Source organism: Bos grunniens, chromosome 14, assembly GCF_055505025.1.
Source record: "Bos grunniens cultivar Pamir isolate PY7600 chromosome 14, Bosgru_T2T1.0, whole genome shotgun sequence".
NCBI classification, from domain to species: Eukaryota; Metazoa; Chordata; class Mammalia; order Artiodactyla; family Bovidae; genus Bos; species Bos grunniens.
In genome coordinates, this window is record NC_141178.1 from 4,891,720 (window position 1) to 4,914,717 (window position 22,998).

General features: G+C 42.1%; 1 protein-coding gene across 7 annotated transcripts in view; it reads left to right on the forward strand.

Annotated features, from left to right (window-relative positions):
• CA13 (carbonic anhydrase 13) overlaps positions 1 to 22,998 on the forward strand; it is a 54,566-nt gene that overhangs the window by 19,667 nt on the left and 11,901 nt on the right. For 2 of the 7 annotated variants that reach the window (XM_086335812.1, XM_086335817.1), the window contains 4 exons: positions 2,883 to 2,978; positions 4,259 to 4,321; positions 4,837 to 4,992; positions 17,547 to 19,718. In XM_086335812.1, the coding sequence (XP_086191938.1) occupies positions 2,883 to 2,978; positions 4,259 to 4,321; positions 4,837 to 4,992; positions 17,547 to 17,666 (435 nt within the window). In that variant the 3' untranslated portion in view covers positions 17,667 to 19,718. Of the gene's footprint in view, positions 1 to 2,882; positions 2,979 to 4,258; positions 4,322 to 4,836; positions 4,993 to 5,205; positions 9,576 to 17,546; positions 19,719 to 22,998 lie in introns of those variants that run through there. The other 5 variants (XM_086335811.1, XM_086335815.1, XM_086335813.1 and 2 more) reach the window with 3 other exon arrangements.

The window sequence follows — 22,998 nt, forward strand, 5'->3', positions numbered from 1 at the left end:
AGTTGTATCCTCTTAAGAAATAAAAATATGAAGAAACAAATGAAAGGGAAAACCATTTAAAGCTGTGAGGGAAAGTCGCTCAGTTGGGTCCTACTCTTTGCGACCCCATGAACTATACAGTCCATGGGATTCTCCAGGCCAGAATACTGGAGTGGGTAGACTTTCCCTTCTCCAGGGGATCTTCCCAACCCAGGGATCGAACCCAGGTGGATTCTTTGCCAGCTGAGTCACAAGGGAAGCCCTTTAAGGCTGTAACCTATATAAAAAGTTTAATTTGGAGCCTAATCTAATGATTTGTGACATTACAGAGATTAAAATAATCTAAATCATGGAAGACTTTATCTCGAGTTGCATATCTATTAATAAAAAAAAGTAGGCTAATAGTCCATTGCATATTTAGAACTTTATCTGATTATAATTTATACCAAATATATGATAAGCAGATTATGTAGTTGATAGTAAAATTATGATTTCAACATTAATGGGGACTTTAATCATCATGAGCTCATTTTATGTATCAGTATGCAATTTAAAAACACTAAAGTTGAATAATGCTGTTATTTAGAAACTGCTTTTCATTAGGGGAGAATCTTATTCCCATTTATACATCGGCTGCAATGACTTTTTGTCATTCAGTTCAAATCACTGTGGCTGTCGCTGTTCGGAAATGTGCGTTTGTTATTTGTTTGAGGTTCAGTTCATCTATGAATGCTAGTAAAAGTTGTGTCAGTTCCCCTTAGGTGACACTTGCAGTTAAGCAAGGTGTGTGGGAGCGAGAAGGACTCGTTTGAAAGAACAAAAGATTTCTCTTGCTTTAGTTTCCCATAGCACTTCAAACACTTGTTGCTTTTTAACCAGTGGAAAGATGATAGATGGATTCACATCTCCTCAGCGGCATATTCCTTTTCTAGTCCTCTGGGGTTGTGAACCTCAAGAGGGCTTTTCACATCTGTCTGCCTCTGCTCTCATCTCTTACCAAGTGAACTGCTGTGCTGCCTTGGCGCCGGCTCAAACAGCTCCAGCGTGCCTGCCTGCCGCTCCCTCAGTGTGGCACAGCGCTGGTCGCCTGTGAGCCGATGGACTTTGCTTCATCATCCGATGCCGATGGACTTTGCTTCATCATCCGATGCTTTGAGGCGCTTTGCGCTTCCCCCGACTACCTCAAGTCAGCGAGGAGCACGGCACCGCGAGAATCCGCGCTTGTGTTTTCTGTCTGGATATTCCAGTCTGCCTTGATTGTTTCTGGGCGGTGCACTATTTTAAGTTGCTATAGTTCACAGTTTAGGAGAATTCTTATTTATCTTACAATACTCCCGTATTAGTTGCCTGTAAGATGGGAAGTTATGGTTAAAAGAATGGATAAAACCATTCCCTTGAGGGTACTAAATCCTCTCTGTAACAGCTAGAAGAGTGATCTGTGCAAGAAACCCTTCACAGGCGTTTGCTCCCTGAGCGCCAGAAGGGCTCCTTTGACGGAGGTCTTACCTGAAGCCATGCTTCAGGGAGGGTCCCTGCTGAGCAGGGCCGAGCTGTGACCGTGGCCGAGTCAGGTGGGTGCCTCGCGGCCCTCTGGCTTCTGCCTCAGTTTGTCCTTCGCTTAGCCAGGAATGAAGATCCTCCAGGAAGGGTTTTCCACCTTGCTGTCACTCTACAACCCTTCACACTTGTTTGTGAGTTGGGGATTCTGCACTGCGCCCCACGGTGGGACATGGAGCACACCTCTGGAGTTTGCAGTCAGCCGCTGCTGCGGTGGAGCTGGAAGTGGGTGAAGCCTGTCTTCTAGAGTGCCAGGCCCTCCACCTGCTTGTCTCCCCGATTTTCCTTTTCCCCTTGTCAGTGACAGCAGCTGCCTCTCATTTTCTTCCTGAGATGCCTCTGTTTGGAACACCCTGAGGCCTCTTTTTCCTGTTAAAACTTCCTCTCAGCAAAGAATTTGAACATTCATAGAAAGTAGAATATATGTAACTATTGCTGAAAACAATTATTAAGGTGAATTTGCATTTTCAAGCCATAAATAGTCTTAAACTTTTAAGACTTAAAACTTTTCATGGACAACTGAGCACTGCCCTTAGTAGCAGGATTGTGCCCGATCACCTTCTTTACAGGGTTGACTTCCCCACCCATCTGTGAGTGTGAGCTTGTGTGCTGGACTCAGCCGCCAGCGGGGGTCTGACGGAAGGCTGCGCAATTGTAGTTCCATCTGTGGACGTGGGTGTTTTGAACTGTGGTGTTGGAGAAGACTCTTGAGAGTCCCTTGGACTGCAAGGAGATCCAACCAGTCCATCCTAAAGGAGATCAGCCCTGGGTGTTCATTGGAGGGACTGATGCTGAAGCTGAAACTCCAATACTTTGGCCACCTGATGTGAAGAACTGACTCTTTGGAAAAGACCCTGATGCTGGGAAAGATTGAGGGAAGGAGGAGAAGGGGATGACAGAGGATGAGATGGTCGGATGGCCTCATCGACTCGACGGACATGGGTTTGGGTGAACTCCGGGAGTTGGTGATGGACAGGGAGGCCTGGTGTGCTGCAATTCATGGGGTCGCAAAGAGTCGGACATGACTGAGTGACTGGACAGAGCTGTGGACGTGGGGGAGCCCCAAGTCTTTTGGAAGCAATGGTTGGAGATTTTGGGGGCTAGAGAGGCTTGGCAGGATGCTCCAGAACCTTCTATGATGTAGACCTCAGCACAGGACACCACAGACCAGCTAAGCGACAGGGTCCTTCCCTTGTGTAGTTTTCAGACCAAAGTAAATAGGAGGATTCTGTCCAAGGTTCTCGTGCATAGGACAGGAAGATATATATAAATGTTTTATTTGCTTTTATGTTTTTAAAGGTGTCTAAAAAATAATGTTTGAATTATGTCCTGTTCCTCCCTTTCAGCTCCACGTTGTTCACTGGAATTCAGACAAATACCCCAGCTTTGTTGAGGCAGCTCATGAGCCAGATGGACTAGCTGTCTTGGGAATATTTTTACAGGTGAAAAAAATCCATTGATTTCTAGTTTTGAATAACTAGTCAGTCGTGTTGGATAAAGAGTTTCATTGTGGAGTAGATAGTCTACCACTTTTTATTCAATAATAGTAAACTTGTTCTAGGCTTACTGTTTTCCTTTTGAAGTGAATATTCACATTTTATGTTAGTTTATGGTCCATCTAAGGGCCCAGAACTACCCTAGGAGGGTTGTCTTATGATTCATCTTATTGTCCACGGATCAGTTTTATGTAGCTGCAATAACAATAATATCAGAAGTATTACCTAATAGCAGAAGTGTTACACTGATACCTTGAGAAGGCAATCTTTATGATAGGCTCTTCCTGATTGCTCAATATTCGGAGATACAGCTTAGGGTAAAGTTCAAGTTCCTGATTCTTGAAGCACTAGTTTGACCACTAGTTTATTATGGTTTATTATCCCAAACGCACTGATCGATTTTAAAGATTTCTTTGTGTTTTCCTTTGTCTGGTATTCATATGAGGTTAGATAAGTGCCAGTGTCCTGATACCTGTGCAAGGGCTGGGCGGCTCAACCCCCACTGTGCCAGATTCTTTAGGGTGTGCCCTTTCGTGATGCCAGCAGCTCTGTGTGTGGTATAACTCGTTGCACGGGGGCTGGGGGAAGCCGGGGGCAGAGAGGAGACCAGCGTGCACAGCAGCAGCTCCTTCTTTGGGTCCCCAGGTCTGGTGGTGGCTGTGAAGGCCAAGTGGGGAAAGGCATTATACTTGAACCCTGAATGACCTAAAACCTTCAGGTAATTCAGGACACCCCAAACAAAGGAAAATAAGTACGTATATATTTTCTGAAGGCTTCTCCTCATGATGACATAGTCTGTTGATTCAGAACCTCAAGTCATCTTAAAAGGAAAGTGGGAGATGTTTTCCTCTACTGTTTGATGTCACCAAGAATCAGGGTCTGAAAGTCACATCTAGTTAAACAGTGCAGGTATTATGGAGGAGTTTCCTAAGCAAAGTTTCTCTCGAGAGAACCTGTACCCTAAATGTTCATAAAGCTGGAAGAATATGAAGCCATTACTTCCAGCTCTGGAATCAAAGGTATGGTTCAGCCAAGGAGCCCTGTAATATTATCTTGTAGTTTAGATTTTTCTGGTGTGATACGGCTGGCAGGTGAAAGAGAGCCTCATTATAGAACAATCACTGCTTGTTCTCAGCTGACTTAGGGTTTAAAAAAAAACAAAAAATAGGGACTGAAATGGAGTGAGTCAGACAGTAACCATTTCTTTTGCAATTTCATGTTTTCAGATTGGTGAACATAATCCCCAACTGCAAAAGATTACTGACATTTTGGATTCCATTAAAGAAAAGGTAAAGTTAATTACTGTTTACCAGTGACTAATATGTTCCCTGTTTTCTCCTGAATTCTCTTATCTTCTGTTAGACTTTGACGTAGCATATGCTGCTGGCTTGGAAGCGGGTTTGAAACATCCTTGACCAATAGAGCGGAAGTAACATTGCCACTTATCTCTTGAAAATTATGACGGGATCTTAAATTATCTAAAACAATAATGTAAATTATTAAAATTTACATTAAATTTTATGTAAATTATCTAAAATTTCTAAAATTATCTAAAACAAATAATGTCAGGCCACTTACATTAAAAAGAAATCCAGCGCTGCTTAAATAAATCTAAGTGAGGTGCTACTTCATCTTCAATTTTTAGAGTAAGGCAGATAGTTTTTTAAAGACCTAACAGCAGATACTAAATCGTTCCATGAATTACAGAATTCCAGTGAAATAGCATTTCACGGGTATTTATTTTTTTGAGGTCTGTGTAAAGCTTTCCCACTGTCATTTATGAGAATTCTCTTTTCTTCCTCAGGGTAAACAAACTCGGTTTACGAATTTTGACCCGGTATGTCTACTTCCTCCATGCCGGGATTATTGGACATATCCTGGCTCTCTTACGGTCCCACCTCTTCTGGAGAGCGTCACTTGGATCATTTTAAAGCAGCCCATAAACATCAGCTCTCAACAGGTACATCGCTTCCTCCACGCTGACCCTGATTCTCTAGAGGGGCTGAATCGTGTGTGTGTGCATGTGTGTGTGTGTGTGTTTCAAACCCTACCCTTCATTTCTGCTGTTATGAAGCCTGTGTTTTCCCTTCATTAGTCAGATGAGCGGTTGAACCCATCTCTTCTTTTCTTATTTGACCTTCTATGATTAGATTATTTCTTTCCCATTTCCTAGAAATGTAATGTGCAGACAGGCATGGATGGACGTGACATGCCCCCTTACGGACTCTGCTCTTTCTTCTCTTGTGTGGTCCGAGGTATTAAAGGTCTGCGATGCAAAAGGGAAAATCAGGAGCGAGTCTTCCTTCAAAGGGCGACATTCTCCTTTTTGACCTCGGTGTCTGGACCTGCTCCTCCTGCAGATTTCACGTTCAGAAAGGGAACAGTGAGAACAGCCTGGGCCCAGCACTCTGCCCTTGCTAGATTGAGGAAATCCGTCTGATCTTTTGGCTTTTGTTGACAAAGCTATTGTGAAGCTGGCTGAGGGGCTTTAAAGCATTTGCCTAGAAGCTGTGGGTGGCCGCCTGTGCTCTTCATGGGAACACATTTCCTCTGATCAGGCTCCCGGGGTCGGTGGGCCCAACAGTCTGCAGGTTCAGTGTGTCTTTGATGCTTAAAGACTCCAGATAGAGCTGTGATCCCCCATCGTGGTGGTTTAGTCACTCAGTCATGAACCACTCTTCGAGACCCCATGGACTGTAGCCTACGGGTCTCCTCTGTCCCTGGGGTCCTCCAGGCAAGAATACTGGAGTCGATTGCCATGCCCTCCTCCAGAGGAGCACAGAGTCGGACACAACTCTGAGGATCTTCCCGACCCAAGGGTCAAATCTGCATCTTCCGGGGAAGCCCACCATGGGACTGACCAATCTGCTGGGTGATGCTGTTTGCCTAATGGATTTGGTTTTGGTTTTGTTATTGTTTTCTTTTTCGAATTATATGCTGCGAAATCTTGGCAAGAACACAGCCTGGTAATTTTTGCAGCTAATGATGTACTCCCGTTCTGGGCTGGCGCACACACCTAACTGATTCGTCTTTCCCCTAAGCAAAGACTAGAGTTGGTTCACCTTTACGAAGGTTGCATCAGGTAACATTTCTCCTTGTGGTGTTGAATCATCCAACTTCTGTTGACCTCGTGTTTAGGATGAAAGCCAGATAATAATCTGGCTCATACTTATTAAAATATTTTATAAAAATCTGGGTAGATAGCCAGAGCTTGACTGACATGGAAATTCCTGTGGGTTTTTTCCATCATAAATTATAACGTGAGTTGCACCATGAGAAAAGTGGCCTTCATGGACTCAGCGGCCTTGTTAATGCAGCTCACTTTTCTCCCCTTCATGCACTAAGTGGTTTGCTTTTACTTTTCTTTATTAAATTTGAACAGGTTAATAGTAAGAGTTAACAAGGTAGTAATAATAAAGGAATCGTGTTTTTTCTCACATTTTAAGAATTAATTTATCCATTAAAACCATTTGGAAAATATATATTTTTAACCCACCTGTGATTTGGAAAAGAAAATATCAAAATATTATTTAGTCATATACAATACATGCTATGCTATGCTAAGTCACTTCAGTCGTGTCCGACTCTGTGCGACCCCAGTGACTGCAGCCCACCAGGCTCCCCCGTCCCTACCTAATCAAAAATAACACCCTGCAAATGTAGGAATGACTGCCTAGATGTGAATTCACTATTGTATCTCACTTTAATCATTAACATTAATTATTAATGTAGTTCTTATGCAGTTTATAAAATAATAGCTGTATGTTAGAACTTTAGTGTGAGCAACAATTCATTTTGAGGTTCCATTTGTTAAGATTAATTATTAATGTGGTTTTTATGCCGTTAGAGTTTATAAACTAATAGCTGCACTTTAGAGGTTTAGTGTGAGTGATAACTTATTCTGAGGCATTCACTGAAATCTGCTGTGGCAGGAACACTGACAGACATTTTCAGTCAGATTGAAATGATTATTTGAGTAGTAATCACAATTATTATGATGACTATAATAGCTTAGTAATCCAAATTATTATGGTGATTTTAAGATTTAAAGAATGAAGTAAAAGATATTTTAAAAGTTCAGTACCATGTTAACCATGAGAAAAGCATCAGGCAGTGCCCAGTTCTCAAAATATCTGATCAATAATCCTCAAAACTGACAAGGTTGTGAAAAACACAAAAGACTGTCATAATCATGAAATACTCAAGCAGACAAGACAACAAGTATGAATGTATTTCCTGATAGGATCCTGGAACAGAAAATGATATTAGGTAAAAACAGAAGAAATTGAAATAAAGGGTGGATTTCAGTTAATAATATTTGTACTGGTTCACTAATTGTTAAAAATGTACCATAGTAATGCAGAATGTCAATGACAGGGGGCACTTCTGTGTGAATCCTTTAAGAGTGAAAGAAGGGAGAAAAAAACAAACGGGAAACTGAATTGTGGGATGTACAAGAATTATTCTATCTTTGAAGTAATTTGGTAAATCTAAATCGGTTCTAAAATAAAAAAGCAGATTTTAAAATATTCCAACACATGAGAGGGTTGATAAGATTATTTAGTTGCTCAGCTCTTTTGTATAAAGTAAAATGAAGGTCCTTTTTGTGTACACCACTGACTTGAAAGTTACTTTACTAAAGGTAATTTTTAATATCAATTTTAGCGGTCCTTATTTTAGAAGAATCTGGAAAATATTGTTTTTATTTCATTTCCAATTCCACCATGTAATGTCACTAGTTGTGAAGATTAAATCCTCTGTTTAGTAAGTTGGTGCCGATTTTTTCAACGTTTTTTTCCTGATTCTATTTCTTGCCAAGTCACTGTTTGACCTAAAGGGCAAATCAGATGGTTTCCATTTCCTTTTTCTTGATTCAAGTCCATTTTTCTCCCTAGAGTCATTTACTGAAATGCTTGATTTAACTGCCAGGCCAGTAGAAAGATACACTGTTTTTGATACTTCTGATAACAGATCTGTCATCCTTTGGAAGGCTGACCTCTCTTGCCACATCTCTGTGGTTTATCCCAGATTATCTAAATTGGCTTCCTCATCTGCTGAAATTTGATGTGCAGAATTTAGTTCTGAGCTCCTTTTTTTGAAAAAAAAATGATCTTTGTTGTTTATTATGATATTTGCATCCAGTAAGATTCATACATTTTAGTATGCAGGTGGGGATTTTGATTATTGCAACAACTACAACTGCCATCCAAGTATGGAATAGATCCCTTGGCTGAAAAAGTTTGCTTGTGCTCCTTTATATTCCACCGTCTTCCTCACGCATGCCCCAGGCAATGGCTGAGATGTCACAAGAATTTTGTCTTTTTTAGAATTTTATTAAAATGGAATCATATAGTACACAGAGGTAAAGAATCCACGTGCCAGTGCAGGAGATGCGGATTCCATCCCTACGTCAGGAAGATCCTCTGGAGAAGGAAAGGACAGCCCACTCCAGTATTCTTGCCTGGAACATCCCATGGACAGAGGAGCCTGGTGGGCTACAGTCCGTGGGGTCTCAAAGAGAGGCGTGACAGAGGCTGAGCGTGCTCACACACACACAGTACACGGACTTTTGTGTTGGACTTCATTTCACAGATGGCACCCCACTCCAGTGCTCTTGCCTGGGGATGGACAGAGGAGCCTGGCAGGCTACAGTCCACGGGGTCGCAAAGAGTTGGACATGACTGAGCGACTTCACATAATATTTTTAAGATATATTGCTTTCCTCTTTGTTATTGAGTAATATTTATGGGCCTTCCAGGTGGCGATCGTGGTAAAGAACCAGCCTGCCAAAGCAGGTTAGATAATAAAGAGATGCGGATTTGATCCCTGGGTTGGGAAGATCCCCTGGAGGAGGGCATGGCAGCCCACTCCAGTATTCTTTCCTGGAGAACCCCATGGACAGAGGAGCCTGATGGACCGCAGTCCATGGGGTCACAAAGAGTCAGATAGGACTGAAGCAACTTAGCACGCATGCATGCAGTATTTATGGTATGGATACAGCATTCTTTTTTAATCTGTTCACTAACTAATTAGCCATTGGGTTGCTTCCAGTTTGGGACCATTATAAATAGCAACTACCCATGTTTAGCTGTTAGGAATAATTGGCATATACACTTCCATGTGGACCCATATTTTCACTTCCTGTGGCGATTTCTAGCACTGGGTTACTGGGTCACGTCTACTTTTATAAGGGACTGCCTTGCTGTTTTCCAACGTGACTCTTCCGTCTTCCATTTGCACCAGCAATGCAAAAGATTTCTAGTTTTTCTACATCCTTGTTACACTTGGTTCTGTAAGTAATTTTAACTTTTAGCCATTCTAGTGGGTATGTATCACGTGTGTGATTTTTGATTTGTATTTATCTGATGACTAATGATGGTGAGCACTTTTTCATATAATTATTGATTATGCTTATATCTTCTTTTGTGAAATATTTGTTCAGATAATTTGTCCACTTTAAAATTGGACTGTTTGTCTTCTCATTATGGAGTTGCAAGGGTTTTTTTTTTTAATACAATCTGGATAAAAGCCCTGTTTTCAACATATGCTTTACAAAACTTGTCTTTTTTGCCCCCACCGTGTCTTTTGAAGAGCCAAAGTTAAAGAAAACCTCTTAATCTTGATGAAGTTCATTTTATCAAAATACCTTTTATAGTGTGTGCTTTGGTGTCCTATTTAAGAAATCTTTGCCGAGCTATATGCCACAAAATATTTTTCCTACTTTAAGTAATAGTTTTAGCTCTTACCTTTAAGTCTTGTATTATTTATGAGTCAATTTTTGTGTATGCTATGCTCCATTCTCTTTCCTCTCCTTCTGATATTCTTTTTTACATTGAAGTATAGTTTGCTTACAATATTGTATCAGTTCCAGGTGTACAGTGTAATTATTTAATATTTGTTTGTGTTCTGTGTGAAGTTGCTGTGAAGTGTTGGCTATATTCCCCGCGCTGTACCTTATACCCTTGTAACTTCTTTATTCTGTGCTACCTGATGGTTTGTACATCTAATCACCTTCACCAGTATCGCCTCTCCCCCACCCTTCTACTTTCCATAACCACTAGTTTTTTCTCTGTATCTGTAAATTTGTTTCTGTTTTCTTATATTCATTCATTTATTTTGTAGATACAAATATGAATGTAAACATACAATATGTCTTTCTCTGACTTATTTTTCTAAACATGATACTCTCCAGGTCTATTCCTATTGCTGTAAATGGCATTTTCATTTTTAATGACCAAGTAATATACTATTGTGTATGTGTGTGTATACACACACACACACACACACCATATGTATATATGTACCATATATAATATACCCCACACCTTTATCCATTCATCTCTTGATGGACTTATAGATTGCTTCCATATGTGATATTCTAATTATGCATACATTTGACCTGTTCAAAACAGATCCTCCAAGACTCTATTAGTTTCATTTTTTTTTTTAATTTCTGCTCTTCACAATGGATGCCGGTCTGGTTGAAGCACAAGCTGGAATCAAGATTGCCGGGAGAAATATTAATAACCTCAGATATTCAGATGACACCACCCTTATGGCAAAAAGTGAAGAGGAACTAAAGAACCTCTGATGAAACTGAAAGAGGAGAGTGAAAAAGTTGGCTTAAAGCTCAACATTCAGAAAACTAAGATCATGGCATCTGGTCCCATCACTTCATAGGAAATAGATGGGGAAACAGTGGAAACAGTGAGAGACTTTATTTTCTTAGGCTCCAAAATCACTGCAGATGGTGACTGCAGCCATGAAATTAAAAAACGCTTACTCCTTGGAAGGAAAGTTATGACCAACCTAGACAGCATATTCAAAAGCAGAGACATTACTTTGCCAACAAAGATCTGTCTAGTCAAAGCTATGGTTTTTCCAGTAGTCATGTATGGATGTGAGAGCTGGACCATAAAGAAAGCTGAGTACAGAAGAATTGATGCTTTTGAACTGTGGTGTTGGAGAAGACTCTTGAGAATCCCTTGGACTGCAAGGAGATCCAACCAGTCCATCCTAAAGGAAATCAGTCCTGAATATTCATTAGAAGGACTGATGTTGAAGCTGAAACTCCAATACTTTGGCCACCTGATGCGAACAACTGACTCACTAGAAAAGACCCTGATGCTGGGAAAGATTGAAGGCAGGAGGAGAAGGGGAGGACACAGGATGAGATGGATGGATGGCATCACCAACTTCATGGACGTGAGTCTGAGTGAACTCCGGGAGTTGGTGATGGACAGGGAGGCCTGGCATGCTGCAATTCATGGGGTCGAAAAGAGTCGGACACGACTGAGCCACTGAACTGAACTGAACTGAACTGAGTCTGACTTCACTGATTTTTCTTTCTTTGATCATGTTTACATTTTCTTGATTCTTTGTATGTTGAGTAACTTTGTATTGCAACCTAGATGTTATGAACATTAAGTTGTGGAGATTCTGGATCTGTTGTTTTTCTCTGATGACTACTGTTTCCTTTGGATTCAGTTCAGTTCAGTCACTCAGTCGTGTCCGACTCTTTGCGACCCCATGAATCACAGCACGCCAGGCCTCCCTGTCCATCACCAAATCCCAGAGTTCACTCAGACTCATGTCCATCGAGTCAGTGATGCCATCCAGCCATCTCATCCTCTGTCGTCCCCTTCTGTTCTTGCCCCCAATCCCTCCCAGCATCAGAGTCTTTTCCAATGAGTCAACTCTTCACATGAGGTGGCCAAAGTCCTGGTGTTTCAGCTTTAGCATAATTCCTTCCAAAGAAATCTCAGGGCTGATCTCCTTCAGAATGGACTGGTTGGATCTCCTTGCAGTCCAAGGGACTCTCAAGAGTCTTCTCCAACACCACAGTTCAAAAGCATCAATTCTTTGGCACTCAGACTTCTTCACAGTCCAACTCTCACATTCCATACATGACCACAGGAAAAACCATAGCCTTGACTAGATGGACCTTTGTTGGCAAAGTAATGTCTCTGCTTTTGAATATGCTATCTAGGTTGGTCATAACTTTCCTTCCAAGGAGTAAGCGTCTTTTAATTTCATGGCTGCAGTCACCATGTGCAGTGATTTTGGAGCCCAGAAAAATAAAGTCTGACACTGTTTCCACTGTTTCCCCATCTATTTGCCCTGAAGTGATGGGACTGGATGACATGATCTTCGTTTTCTGAATGTTGAGCTTTAAGCCAACTTTTTCACTCTCCTTTTTCACTTTCATCAAGAGGCTTTTGAGTTCCTCTTCACTTTCTGCCATAAGGGTGGTGTCATCTGCATATCTGAGGTTATTGATATTTGTCCTGGCAATCTTGATTCCAGCTTGTGTTTCTTCCAGTCCAGCGTTTCTCATGATGTACTCTGCATAGAAGTTAAATAAACAGGGTGACAATATACAGCCTTGATGAACTCCTTTTCCTATTTGGAACCAGTCTGTTGTTCCATGTCCAGTTCTAACTGTTGCTTCCTGACCTGCATACAGATTTCTCAAGAGGCAGATCAGGTGGTCTGGTGTTCCCATCTCTTGAAGAATTTGCCACAGTTTATTGTGATCCACACAGTCAAAGGCTTTGGCATAGTCAATAAAGCAGAAATAGATGCTTTTCAGGAACTCTCTTGCTTTTTCCATGATCCAGCAGATGTTGGCAATTTGGTCTCTGGTTCCTCTGCCTTTTCTAAAACCAGCTTGAACATCAGGAAGTTCACAGTTCACATACTGCTGAAGCCTGGCTTGGAGAATTTTGAGCATTACTTGACTAGCATGTGAGATGAGTGCAATTGTGTGGTAGTTTGAGCATTCTTTGGCATTACCTTTCTTTGGGATTGAAATGAAAACTGACCTTTTCCAGTCCTGGGGCCACTGCTGAGTTTTCCATATTTGCTGGCATATTGAGTGCAGCACTTTCACAGCATCATCTTTCAGGATTTGGAATTGCTCAACTAGAATTCCATCAGCCAAGAAGGAATGCAAAAACCATGTGGGTATCTTTGCACCTGTGGTTCTCAAAGTTTGGGGTATGCAAGAATCACCTGACAGGGCTTCCCTGGTGGCTCAGTGAAGAATCCGCCCACCAGCGCAGGAGACACGGGCTCAGCCCTGATCTGGGAAGATCCCACATGCCTCGGAGCAACTAAGTCCGTTTACCGCGACTACTGAGCCTGCGCTCTAGGGCCTGTGAGCTGCAACTGCGGAGCCTGCGCTCTAGGGCCTGCGAGCTGCAACTGTGGAGCCCGCGCGCCCCAGAGCCCTGCCCTGCCATGAGAGAGGCTGCGCAATGAGAGGCCCGTGCACCGTAAGTGGAGAGCAGCCCGCTGGCCACTGCAATAGAGAAAGGCTCACAGCAACGAAGACCCAGCGCAGCCAAAACCAGATACATAAATAAAGTTATTTATATATGTAAAGAGTCACCTGAGAAAGCCATGTGGGTCCTTGAGCCTTATTAGAAAACTGATTTAGTGGTCTGAGATGAGGTCCGGGAATCTAAAGTTTTAAGAATAACCCCAAAGTCTTTTCATTCGGATTCTCTGGGTCCCCCTCCCCACCCTCTTCACAAGACTGCCTTAGACTGGGACCTGTGTGTGGAATAACAGGAGACGATTTAGAAAGATGATTTGGAACCAGGTGGCCAAGAGGCTTAGCAGCCGTGCTCACAAGTTTGTTTTGGGGCCTGAATAAAGTTCAAAATGTCATATATGTTAGAGATATATTTTGAAATGTTTCTACCTGAAATGATAGTTGAAATTGGCTTCAAAATAATACAATGTGGGCAGGATTCAGAGATGGAGAGAGAGAGTGGGTGAGAGTCTGGATGAAGCAGAATCGGCCATGTGTTGATGACTGCTAAAGCTGGGTGATGGTTTATTATGTTGCCCTGTCCACCTTTGCGTATGTCCGAAAGTTTCCATAATAAAAAGTAAACAAGAAGAGATCAGAATAAAATGGTGAAAAAACACAAAAAAACAAGAAAGGCACTTAGAGATGCAGAGTAGTGCTGTGCTTAGCGCATGTCTTATTTACCAGATGGTTCATTTGTAAGTTCCTCACCTTTAGAATAGGATAATAGTATATTATTGATAGGGTTGTTCAGGGGATTAAATGCAATCTGTAATGTGAAACACTTAGCATAGTACCTGGCCCATCATATTTTATAAGAGAGCTTATTTTTATTATTACTCAACTTTGGCAGGCAATGGACAGCTATTAAAAACATTTGAGCCCGAGAGTGACTAATCAAAACTGTTTCCAAAGCATTAGAAAAGCTGTTTCTGGTTACTGGGGTTACTACAGAAGAAATGTAAGCTTTCGGTATTAGAGCCCAAGAAAACAGTAAGACTGGTCAGACCTTCCTCAGCCTTCCGACTGAGCTGTGGAGGTTCTTGCAGGAGCTGTGAAGACGCTGTGTCAGCCTTAGGAACAGAGGGACAGCTTTTCTGCTGGAATGAAGCCAGAGGCCTGGGGAGGGCAGGGGGCCGGTAGCGGCCAGTCAAGGGGCTGCATTTTGCAGCCAGTGCGGCGGTGGAGAACCCCACAGCCAAGAGAAACCAGTGTAAACAGGGCCTGGGAGATGCAGGGTCTACCGAGCTGGACTAAGTGACTGGGAGGGCGAGCCAGAGCCAGAAAGGGAAGGAGCTTGATGAGACATCAGGATGGGCTCAGAGACTTTCAGCAAAATGAGCAACTGGTCAGAGAAAGATCCAGAGTTAAGTTCCAGTTCTAAACTGATGAGGCTAAAACGCTGCAGAGGTAGGGAGCCACTATCAGTGTGCAGAGGCATTGAAGAGGGCTAAGGGTATATATTGGGCTTCCCTGGCGGCTCAGAAGTAAAGAATCCTCCTGCAATACAGGAGATGAGCGTTTGATCCCGGGGTCGGGAAGATCCCCTGGAAAAGGAAATGCAACCCACTCCAGTATTCTTGCCTGGGAAATCCCATGGGCAGAGGAGCCTGGTGGGCTACCGTCCATGGGGTTGCAAAGATTTAGATACAATATAGCAACTCAACAACAACTTGACTTTCAGTTCACTTCAGTTCATTCGCTCAGTCATGTCTGACTCTTTGCGACCCCATGAACCGTAGCACGCCAGGCCTCCCTGTCCATCACCAACTCCTGGAGTCCACCCAACTCATATCCACTGAGTTGGTGATGCCATCCAACCAGCTCATCCTCTGTGGTCCCCTTCTACTCCCGCCTTCAATGTTTTGAAGCATCAGGGTCTTTTCAAATGAGTCAGCTCTTCACATCAGGTGGCCAAAGTATTGGAGTTTCAGCTTCAGCATTAGTCCTTCCAATGAACACCCAGGACTGACTTCCTTTAGGATGGACTGGTTGGATCTCCTTGCAGTGGGGACTCTCAAGAGTCTTCTCCAACACCATAGTTCAAAAGCATCAATTCTTGTGCGCTCAGCTTTCTTTATGGTCCAACTCTCACATCCATACATGACTACTGGAAAAACCATAGCCTCTGCTTTTTAATATGCTCTCTAGGTTGGTCATAACTTTCCATCCAAGGAGTAAGCATCTTTTAATTTCACTGCAGTCATCATCTGCAGTGATTTTGGAGCCCCCCCCCCCCAAAATAAAGTCTGTCACTGTTTCCCCATCTATTTGCCATGAAGTGATGGGACCAAATGCCATGATCTTAGTTTTCTAAGTATTGAGCTTTAAGCCAACTTTTTCAACTCTCCTCTTTCACTTTCATCAAGAGGCTCTTTAGTTCCTCTTCACTTTCTGCCATAAGGGTGGTGTCATCTGCATATCTGGGGTTATTGATATTTCTCCCAGCAATCTTGATTCCAGCTTGACTTTACCAGATAATTACTTATGTCTCATCTTGCTTTTGCCATAGTGATGTGGTCTAATGAAACATGAGTAATGCCAAGTTGTAAATACTCCTCATCTCTCTACTCTTTGAAAAGACACCTCAAAATATCACTGTGGAAACACATGACTGCTTGTATATGATACTTGAACTTATCTCCATAGAGCATGGTTATAAACTGTTGCCTATTTATTATGAAGGACAGCTATCACCTCTGTCTCCTGTCCTGGCTACTATTGTAAGAGAACTATTTTAGGCTTTAGATAAATGGTAAGGATGGAAACCTAAGTGACGTGTCCTGGTCTGAATTTCTGTGACTCTTTGATTAGATGACTATCAAAGCTTAGAGAATAGAAGCTGTTTTCAACAGTTTAATAAAGCTGTGCACACACAAACAGCAAAACAGCAAAATCTTGCTCATGTGGCAATATGTTTTTAGTGAATGTTTTTGAGACAGCAGAATTATTCAGATACTTTACCCAACTTTCATTTTACTACTATAAACCTGTCCTTAATCTTAGTAATGTTAAATCACCAAGGAATTGCTGAATAACTCATAAACATGCTTATAACATAAACTTTTCAACAATTAAAAAAAGTGACATAGAATAATATCTATTGACATGCAAAGGATATATATTAAGTGAAAAACTAAGGTTTCAGACGAGTAAATATATTGGGCTTATTTTGCATGAAAACTTTCAAATGCGAACACCAATGCATAGTGTTTATACACAGAGAAACTTCTGGAAGGGTATACTCCATAATGTGAACAGTGGTTAAATTTTGTGACATGATTACTAGTAATTTCTATTTTCTTCTTGACACTTGTGTACTATATGAAATTTATAAGGTAAGTAAGCATTTTGTTGCGTGTGTGATAAGAAAAAGTAAACCTTTGTGTTGAGAAATATGCCTGTATCACTTAAATTGTATTGAAATATTGTCAGCAGTTGAAGGACTGGGCTTTTCCCCTAGTTAGTTGCTTATAAGGCGCAGTTATGGTGAGGGATAGATCACTTTTATAAAGTCCATAAAAGGTGAACATTCTGTAGGATGAACAGCACGTGGTTCCCATTATATTGGAGTGTTTTAAATGTTGAGTGTAAATTCTAAGAACCGATGGCCCCTGTTGAGGTAATCTAATCCAATGCTTCACTTTATAGCTGAGGAAACTGAAGACTAAAGACAGTAAGTGAATTTCCGAGGTCACACAGCTCGCGCTCGTGGCAGAACTGGGAGTGGGACCCCTCCTGGAAAACTCTTCCCACTCTCATTCTGCCACTGGAGGTCACATTTTCTGATTTCTACATATGTTGTCTTTAAACCACATCCTGACTGTTTTTTCTCCCTTATTTGATCTTCAAATGAAGAATGCTTCTGTACTTATTTTTGAAGCCATAGGAATTTGTATGATGGACATGTTTGGGTGAACTCCTGGAGTTGGTGATGGACAGGGAGGCCTGGCGTGCTGCAATTCATGGGGTCACAAAGAGTCAGACATGACTGAGCGACTGAACTGAACTGAACTGAAGACTCTAGCAGAAGAGTTGCTTTATGATATATGAGCCATAACTTAGAAAATTTTCATTGAAATACATTTAATTCGTAGTAGAAGAAAGCTTATAAGCTTCTTAACTTTCCAGTCAGGGCAGTTCATTAACGCTGGTGTGACTTTCTCTGCTAATAATTCTCCTCTTTTCTTCAACAGCTGGCCGCATTCCGCACCCTCCTGTGCAGCAGGGAGGGTGAAACGGCGGCTTTTCTGTTGAGCAATCACCGTCCACCACAGCCTTTGAAGGGCCGAAAAGTGAGAGCCTCTTTCCGTTAAAAGTCGTGGCCAAGAGACCACCCCAGACACGCCTGTGGAGAGAAAAGAAAACAAACACAAAACTCCCAACTTTCCTAGAATTGTAATTTATGGGGTGACGTTTATGGGGTGACATAGCCGTTTTGCTATCAGCTTGTGCCCAAAGAAAATCAGATCTTTTGAATCAAACTGACTTAAGTCACCTGTCTCAGATTCGCACTCTTAGGTTTATAAGCAGCAGACACTGTTTGATGTGTATTAAAGCCTGTGGAATACATCTGTTTCCACCTGTGTGACCGCATGGCGGGCATCGTAAACCTCAGAATGTGTTAGGAATCGTCTCTTGCCCTAGAGGCTGATCAGTCACATCTCTCAGTGGTGTTGGTGATATACCTAAATTCATTCCCAGAATAATAGGATTGTGGTACCTTTTTCTAAACAAGTGATTCTGCTGGATATCTTGATATCATTCCAATTCGTAAAAGTAGATACTATTTCCTTTTCAAGTGAATTTTCATTTGGATTATGTTGCTGGTTTTCATTGCAGAGTACTTCTAATAAAACAAACAGAATGAGAGCTATGGAGACATGGGATATAGTGAATTAAAGCATCTATTCCACAGCTCAAGAAGAGCCCATCCAATTTTGGAGAGGACTTCCCCGGGATATAAGTAGCTTTTAAACTTTAATGACTTACACCACCTATCTCATTCACTTGGTGATGCTAATAATAAACTGGCTAATAATTGATCAGACACAGTGATTGTCAGAATATGGCATAAGCGGTGTTTATGGTGTGGTTTGAAACTGATGAGGTGCCACTGATGAGGGCAGGCAGAGCTGCCCATGGGCTCGAGGGACAGACTGCCTAATTTTGACCTGTGTTTTGGCAGCAGAGCAGACAGCAGTCCTGTGAAGATCATTGTTTTATCAACTAATGGGGAAAATTACTTGAGTCTCAAATATTTGCTCAGTCCACAGTCCCATCAACCCATTTCCATAGCAACACCTGTCTCCCCTGACACACGTGTCCCTCCATCTCTTAAGCAGTTTTGTAAGCTGGCTCTTGACATTCACCTTAACCTGTTATCTCACATATCTTTGCCTGGTTTTGGTGAAGAAGAAACGGAGAGGTCCTTCTGCTCTTTCTGGTTCAAACAGAGTGACTCTCAGCATTAACTTAATAATCAAATTTAAAATGAACACATACTCCACTCTGCCACCTTCTGAAAGGAGTTAATTGAGTTTCCTTAATTGTGATGATTTGTTTCAGACACCCGTCTTCCTCTGGATATAGATTTTCATAATTGAAAGTATCCAGTAAATTGTGTAATAAAGACATATATATTTGCATTAAGATGAGTTCCTAAGATGAAAGCTCCATTGATTTTCTTTTTCACTTTACATTTTCTAGCTTGAGGCCTTGTAGGAGATTGACATATAATAAATACATAATTAATTGAATATTAAAAAACTTTTATTTTGTATGTTTGGTAATTATCTTGCTGCTTGCAACCAAATGCACTGTTAATTCATGTAACAAGTAAAGTGCAATTTATCTCTTGAAAATTATTTTCTTCTTAAAGGAATACTTATTAAATCTACCTGTGTATCCAGAAGTTCTAATGGCTTTAGAAAGACCGGTGTTGAATGAATTTCTTTAGTTTGGAAAGACATGTTGTCTCCCTCACTAGTACTCTAGTGAGTCAAAGAAGTCTATTTTCTCAGAGAAAGTAACTAGCATGCAAGACAGGGATTCTAATTACTGTGTATGAGCGTTACCACTTTGTAAGTCACGGTTCCTGCCACAGTATTCCACCAGTTCTATGCTACAAATTGGACTTTAGTAGACTGAAAAAGTCTGCACAGCACTGATTTCCTTGAAGATTGTCTGATAATTTATCTCTCAGAGGCAAAAGGTCTAAGTGTTATCCAAAATTGTTATCTTGTGGAAAGATTAAAGAGTTGTAAATACTAATATTTTGTTTCCCACCTAGATTGGATTTATATTTGTTAAGCATTTTGTATTTTAACTTAAATTGGATTCAATCGTAATAAAGATAATGAGACAAACTTTGAACTTGTTTATGCAAGATACAGAATGAAATTACACTTTTACACTCTGTATTTAGAAGGCAATTTCAAATCCACAGAAAAATTGTAAACACCTTTGTTTTTCCCTCTGGATTTGAGAGGAAACTTACCAACAGGTTACTGTATCATCTCAGAAACTGTAGTGTATATTTTCACAAGTTAGGACATTATCCTACAGAACTGTGTGTGTGTGTGTGTGTGTGTGTGTGTGTGTGTGTGTGTGCGTGTGTGTGCTCAGTCACTCAGTCATGCCCAGCTCTTTGCAATCCTATGGAATATAGCCTGCCAGGTTCCTCTGTCCATGGGATTCTCCAGGCAAGAATACTGGAGTGGGTTGCCATGCCCTCCTCCAGGGAATCTTCCCAACCCAGGGATGAAACCTGTGTGTCTTATGTCTCCTGTATTGGCAAGCAGAATCTTAGCATTGCACCACCTGGGAAACCCTACACAACCATCAGTTCAGTTCAGTCAGTTCAGTCGTGTCCGACTCTTTGCGACCCCATGAATCGCAGCACGACAGGCCTCCCTGTCCATCACCAACTCCCGGAGTTCACTCAGACTCACATCCATCGAGTCAGTGATGCCATCCAGCCATCTCATCCTCTGGCGTCCCCTTCTGTTCTTGCCCCCAATCCCTCCCAGCATCAGAGTCTTTTCCAATGAGTCAACTCTTCGCATGAGGTGGCCAAAGTACTGGAGTTTCAGCTTCAGCATCATTCCTTCCAAAGAAATCCCAGGGCTGATCTCCTTCAGAATGGACTGGTTGGATCTCCTTGCAGTCCAAGGGACTCTCAAGAGTCTTCTCCAACACCACAGTTCAAAAGCATCAATTCTTCAGTGCTCAGCCTTCTTCACAGTCCAACTCTCACATCCATACATGACCACAGGAAAAGCCATAGCCTTGACTAGACGGACCTTTGTTGGCAAAGTAATGTCTCTGCTTTTCAATATGCTATCTAGGTTGGTCATAACTTTCCTTCCAAGGAGTAAGCATCTTTTAATTTCATGGCTGCAGTCACCATCTGCAGTGATTTTGGAGCCCCAAAAAATAAAGTCTGACACTGTTTCCACTGTTTCCCCATCTATTTCCCATGAAGTGATGGGACTGGATGCCACGATCTTCGTTTTCTGAATGTTGAGCTTTAAGCCAACTTTTTCACTCTCCACTTTCACTTTCATCAAGAGGCTTTTGAGTTCCTCTTCACTTTCTGCCATAAGGGTGGTGTCAAATGCATATCTGAGGTTATTGATATTTGTCCTGGCAATCTTGATTCCAGCTTGTGTTTCTTCCAGTCCAGCGTTTCTCATGATGTACTCTGCATAGAAGTTAAATAAACAGGGTGACAATATACAGCCTTGACGTACTCCTTTTCCTATTTGGAACCAGTCTGTTGTTCCATGTCCAGTTAAAACTGTTGCTTCCTGACCTGCATACAGATTTCTCAAGAGGCAGGTCAGGTGGTCTGGTGTTCCCATCTCTCTAAGAATTTTCCAGAGTTTATTGTGATCCACACAGTCAAAGGCTTTGGCATAGTCAATAAAGCAGAAATAGATGTTTTTCTGGAACTCTCTTGCTTTTTCCATGATCCAGCGGATGTTGGCAATGTGATCTCTGGTTCCTCTGCCTTTTCTAAAACCAGCTTGAACATCAGGAAGTTCACGGTTCACATATTGCTGAAGCCTGGCTTGGAGAATTTTGAGCATTACTTGACTAGCGTGTGAGATGAGTGCAATTGTGTGGTAATTTGAGCATTCTTTGGCATTGCCTTTCTTTGGGATTGGAATGAAAACTGACCTTTTCCAGTCCTGGGGCCACTGCTGAGTTTTCCAAATTTGCTGGCATATTGAGTGCAGCACTTTCACAGCATCATCTTCCAGGATTTGAAATAGCTCAACTGGCATTCCATCACCTCCACTTGCTTTGTTCGTAGTGATGCTTTCTAAGGCCCACTTAACTTTACATTCCAGGATGTCTGGCTCTAGGTCAGTGATCACACCATCATGATTATCTGGGTCGTGAACCATAGTATGGCTAAAATAGCTATGAGATTCAGTTCAGTTCAGTTGCTCAGTTGTGTCCGGCTCTGTGCAACCTCATGGACTGTATCATACCAGGTTTCCCTGTCCATTGCTAACTCCTGGAGCTTGCTCAAACTCGTGTCCATTGAGTTGGTAATGCCATCCAACCATCCAACCATCTCATCCTCTGTTGTCCCCTTCTCCTCCTGCCTTCAATCTTTCCTACCATTAGAGTCTTTTCCAATGAGTCAGTTCCATGAGGTTAACCTTGCTTTTTTATCACTGCCTATGCCATTTGAAAGTAACTCAATCATTTCAGTTCAGTTCAGTCACTCAGTCATGTCTGACTCTTTGCGACCCCATGGACTGCAGCACACCAGGCCTCCCTGTCCATCACCAACTCCCGGAGTTCACCCAAACTCATGTCCATGGAGTTGGTGATGCCATCCAACCATCTCATCCTCTGCAGTCCCCTTATCCTCCCACCTTCAATCTTTCCCAGCATCAGGGTCTTTTCCAATGAGTCAGCTCTTCACATCAGGTGGCCAAAGGATTGCAGTTTCAGCTTCAACATCAGTCCTTCCAATGAACACTCAGGACTGATTTCCTTTAGAATGGACTGGTTGGATCTCCTTGCAGTCCAAAGGACTCTCAAGAGTCTTCTCCAACACCACAGTTCAAAAACATCAATTCTTCTGCAGTCAGCTTTCTTTATAGTCCAACTCTCATGAAGTGATAAATGGGTCCTTTCCCCCAGGGAGAAGGAAGAACAGAGGTCGGCAGATGTGGTACCCAAAGTGGAGCTGGGAAACCTGGCCTGTGCAGGACAGAGACGCTTGTCCACTGGATCAGCGGGTCTTCCGTGTGTAGACATCGGCTTCTGACCACTGTGCTCTGTCTCCTGTTGAGCTCTCAGGTTCCCGGGAAGCAAGGTGTCTCGGTTAGATCTTGTCCTCACCTCTTTCAGCCTCCTTCGGATTTGTCCATCAACCAGTGTGGAGTGATGACGCCTACTGGTCACAGGGCCATGTATTTATGGATGGCTCAAGAAGCATTTGTTGAAAGAATTAACCAGTCAACACACGAATGAATAACTGCTCTGACTCTGTGTAAACTTCGCACATCCTGAAGTGTGTCCTTCCTCAATAAACTGGCAAGTGCCCGTAAGTTACTGATCTGTACTCTGTGTGTGAGTTGCTCAGTCATGTCCAACCCTTTGTGACCTCATGGACTGTAGCCC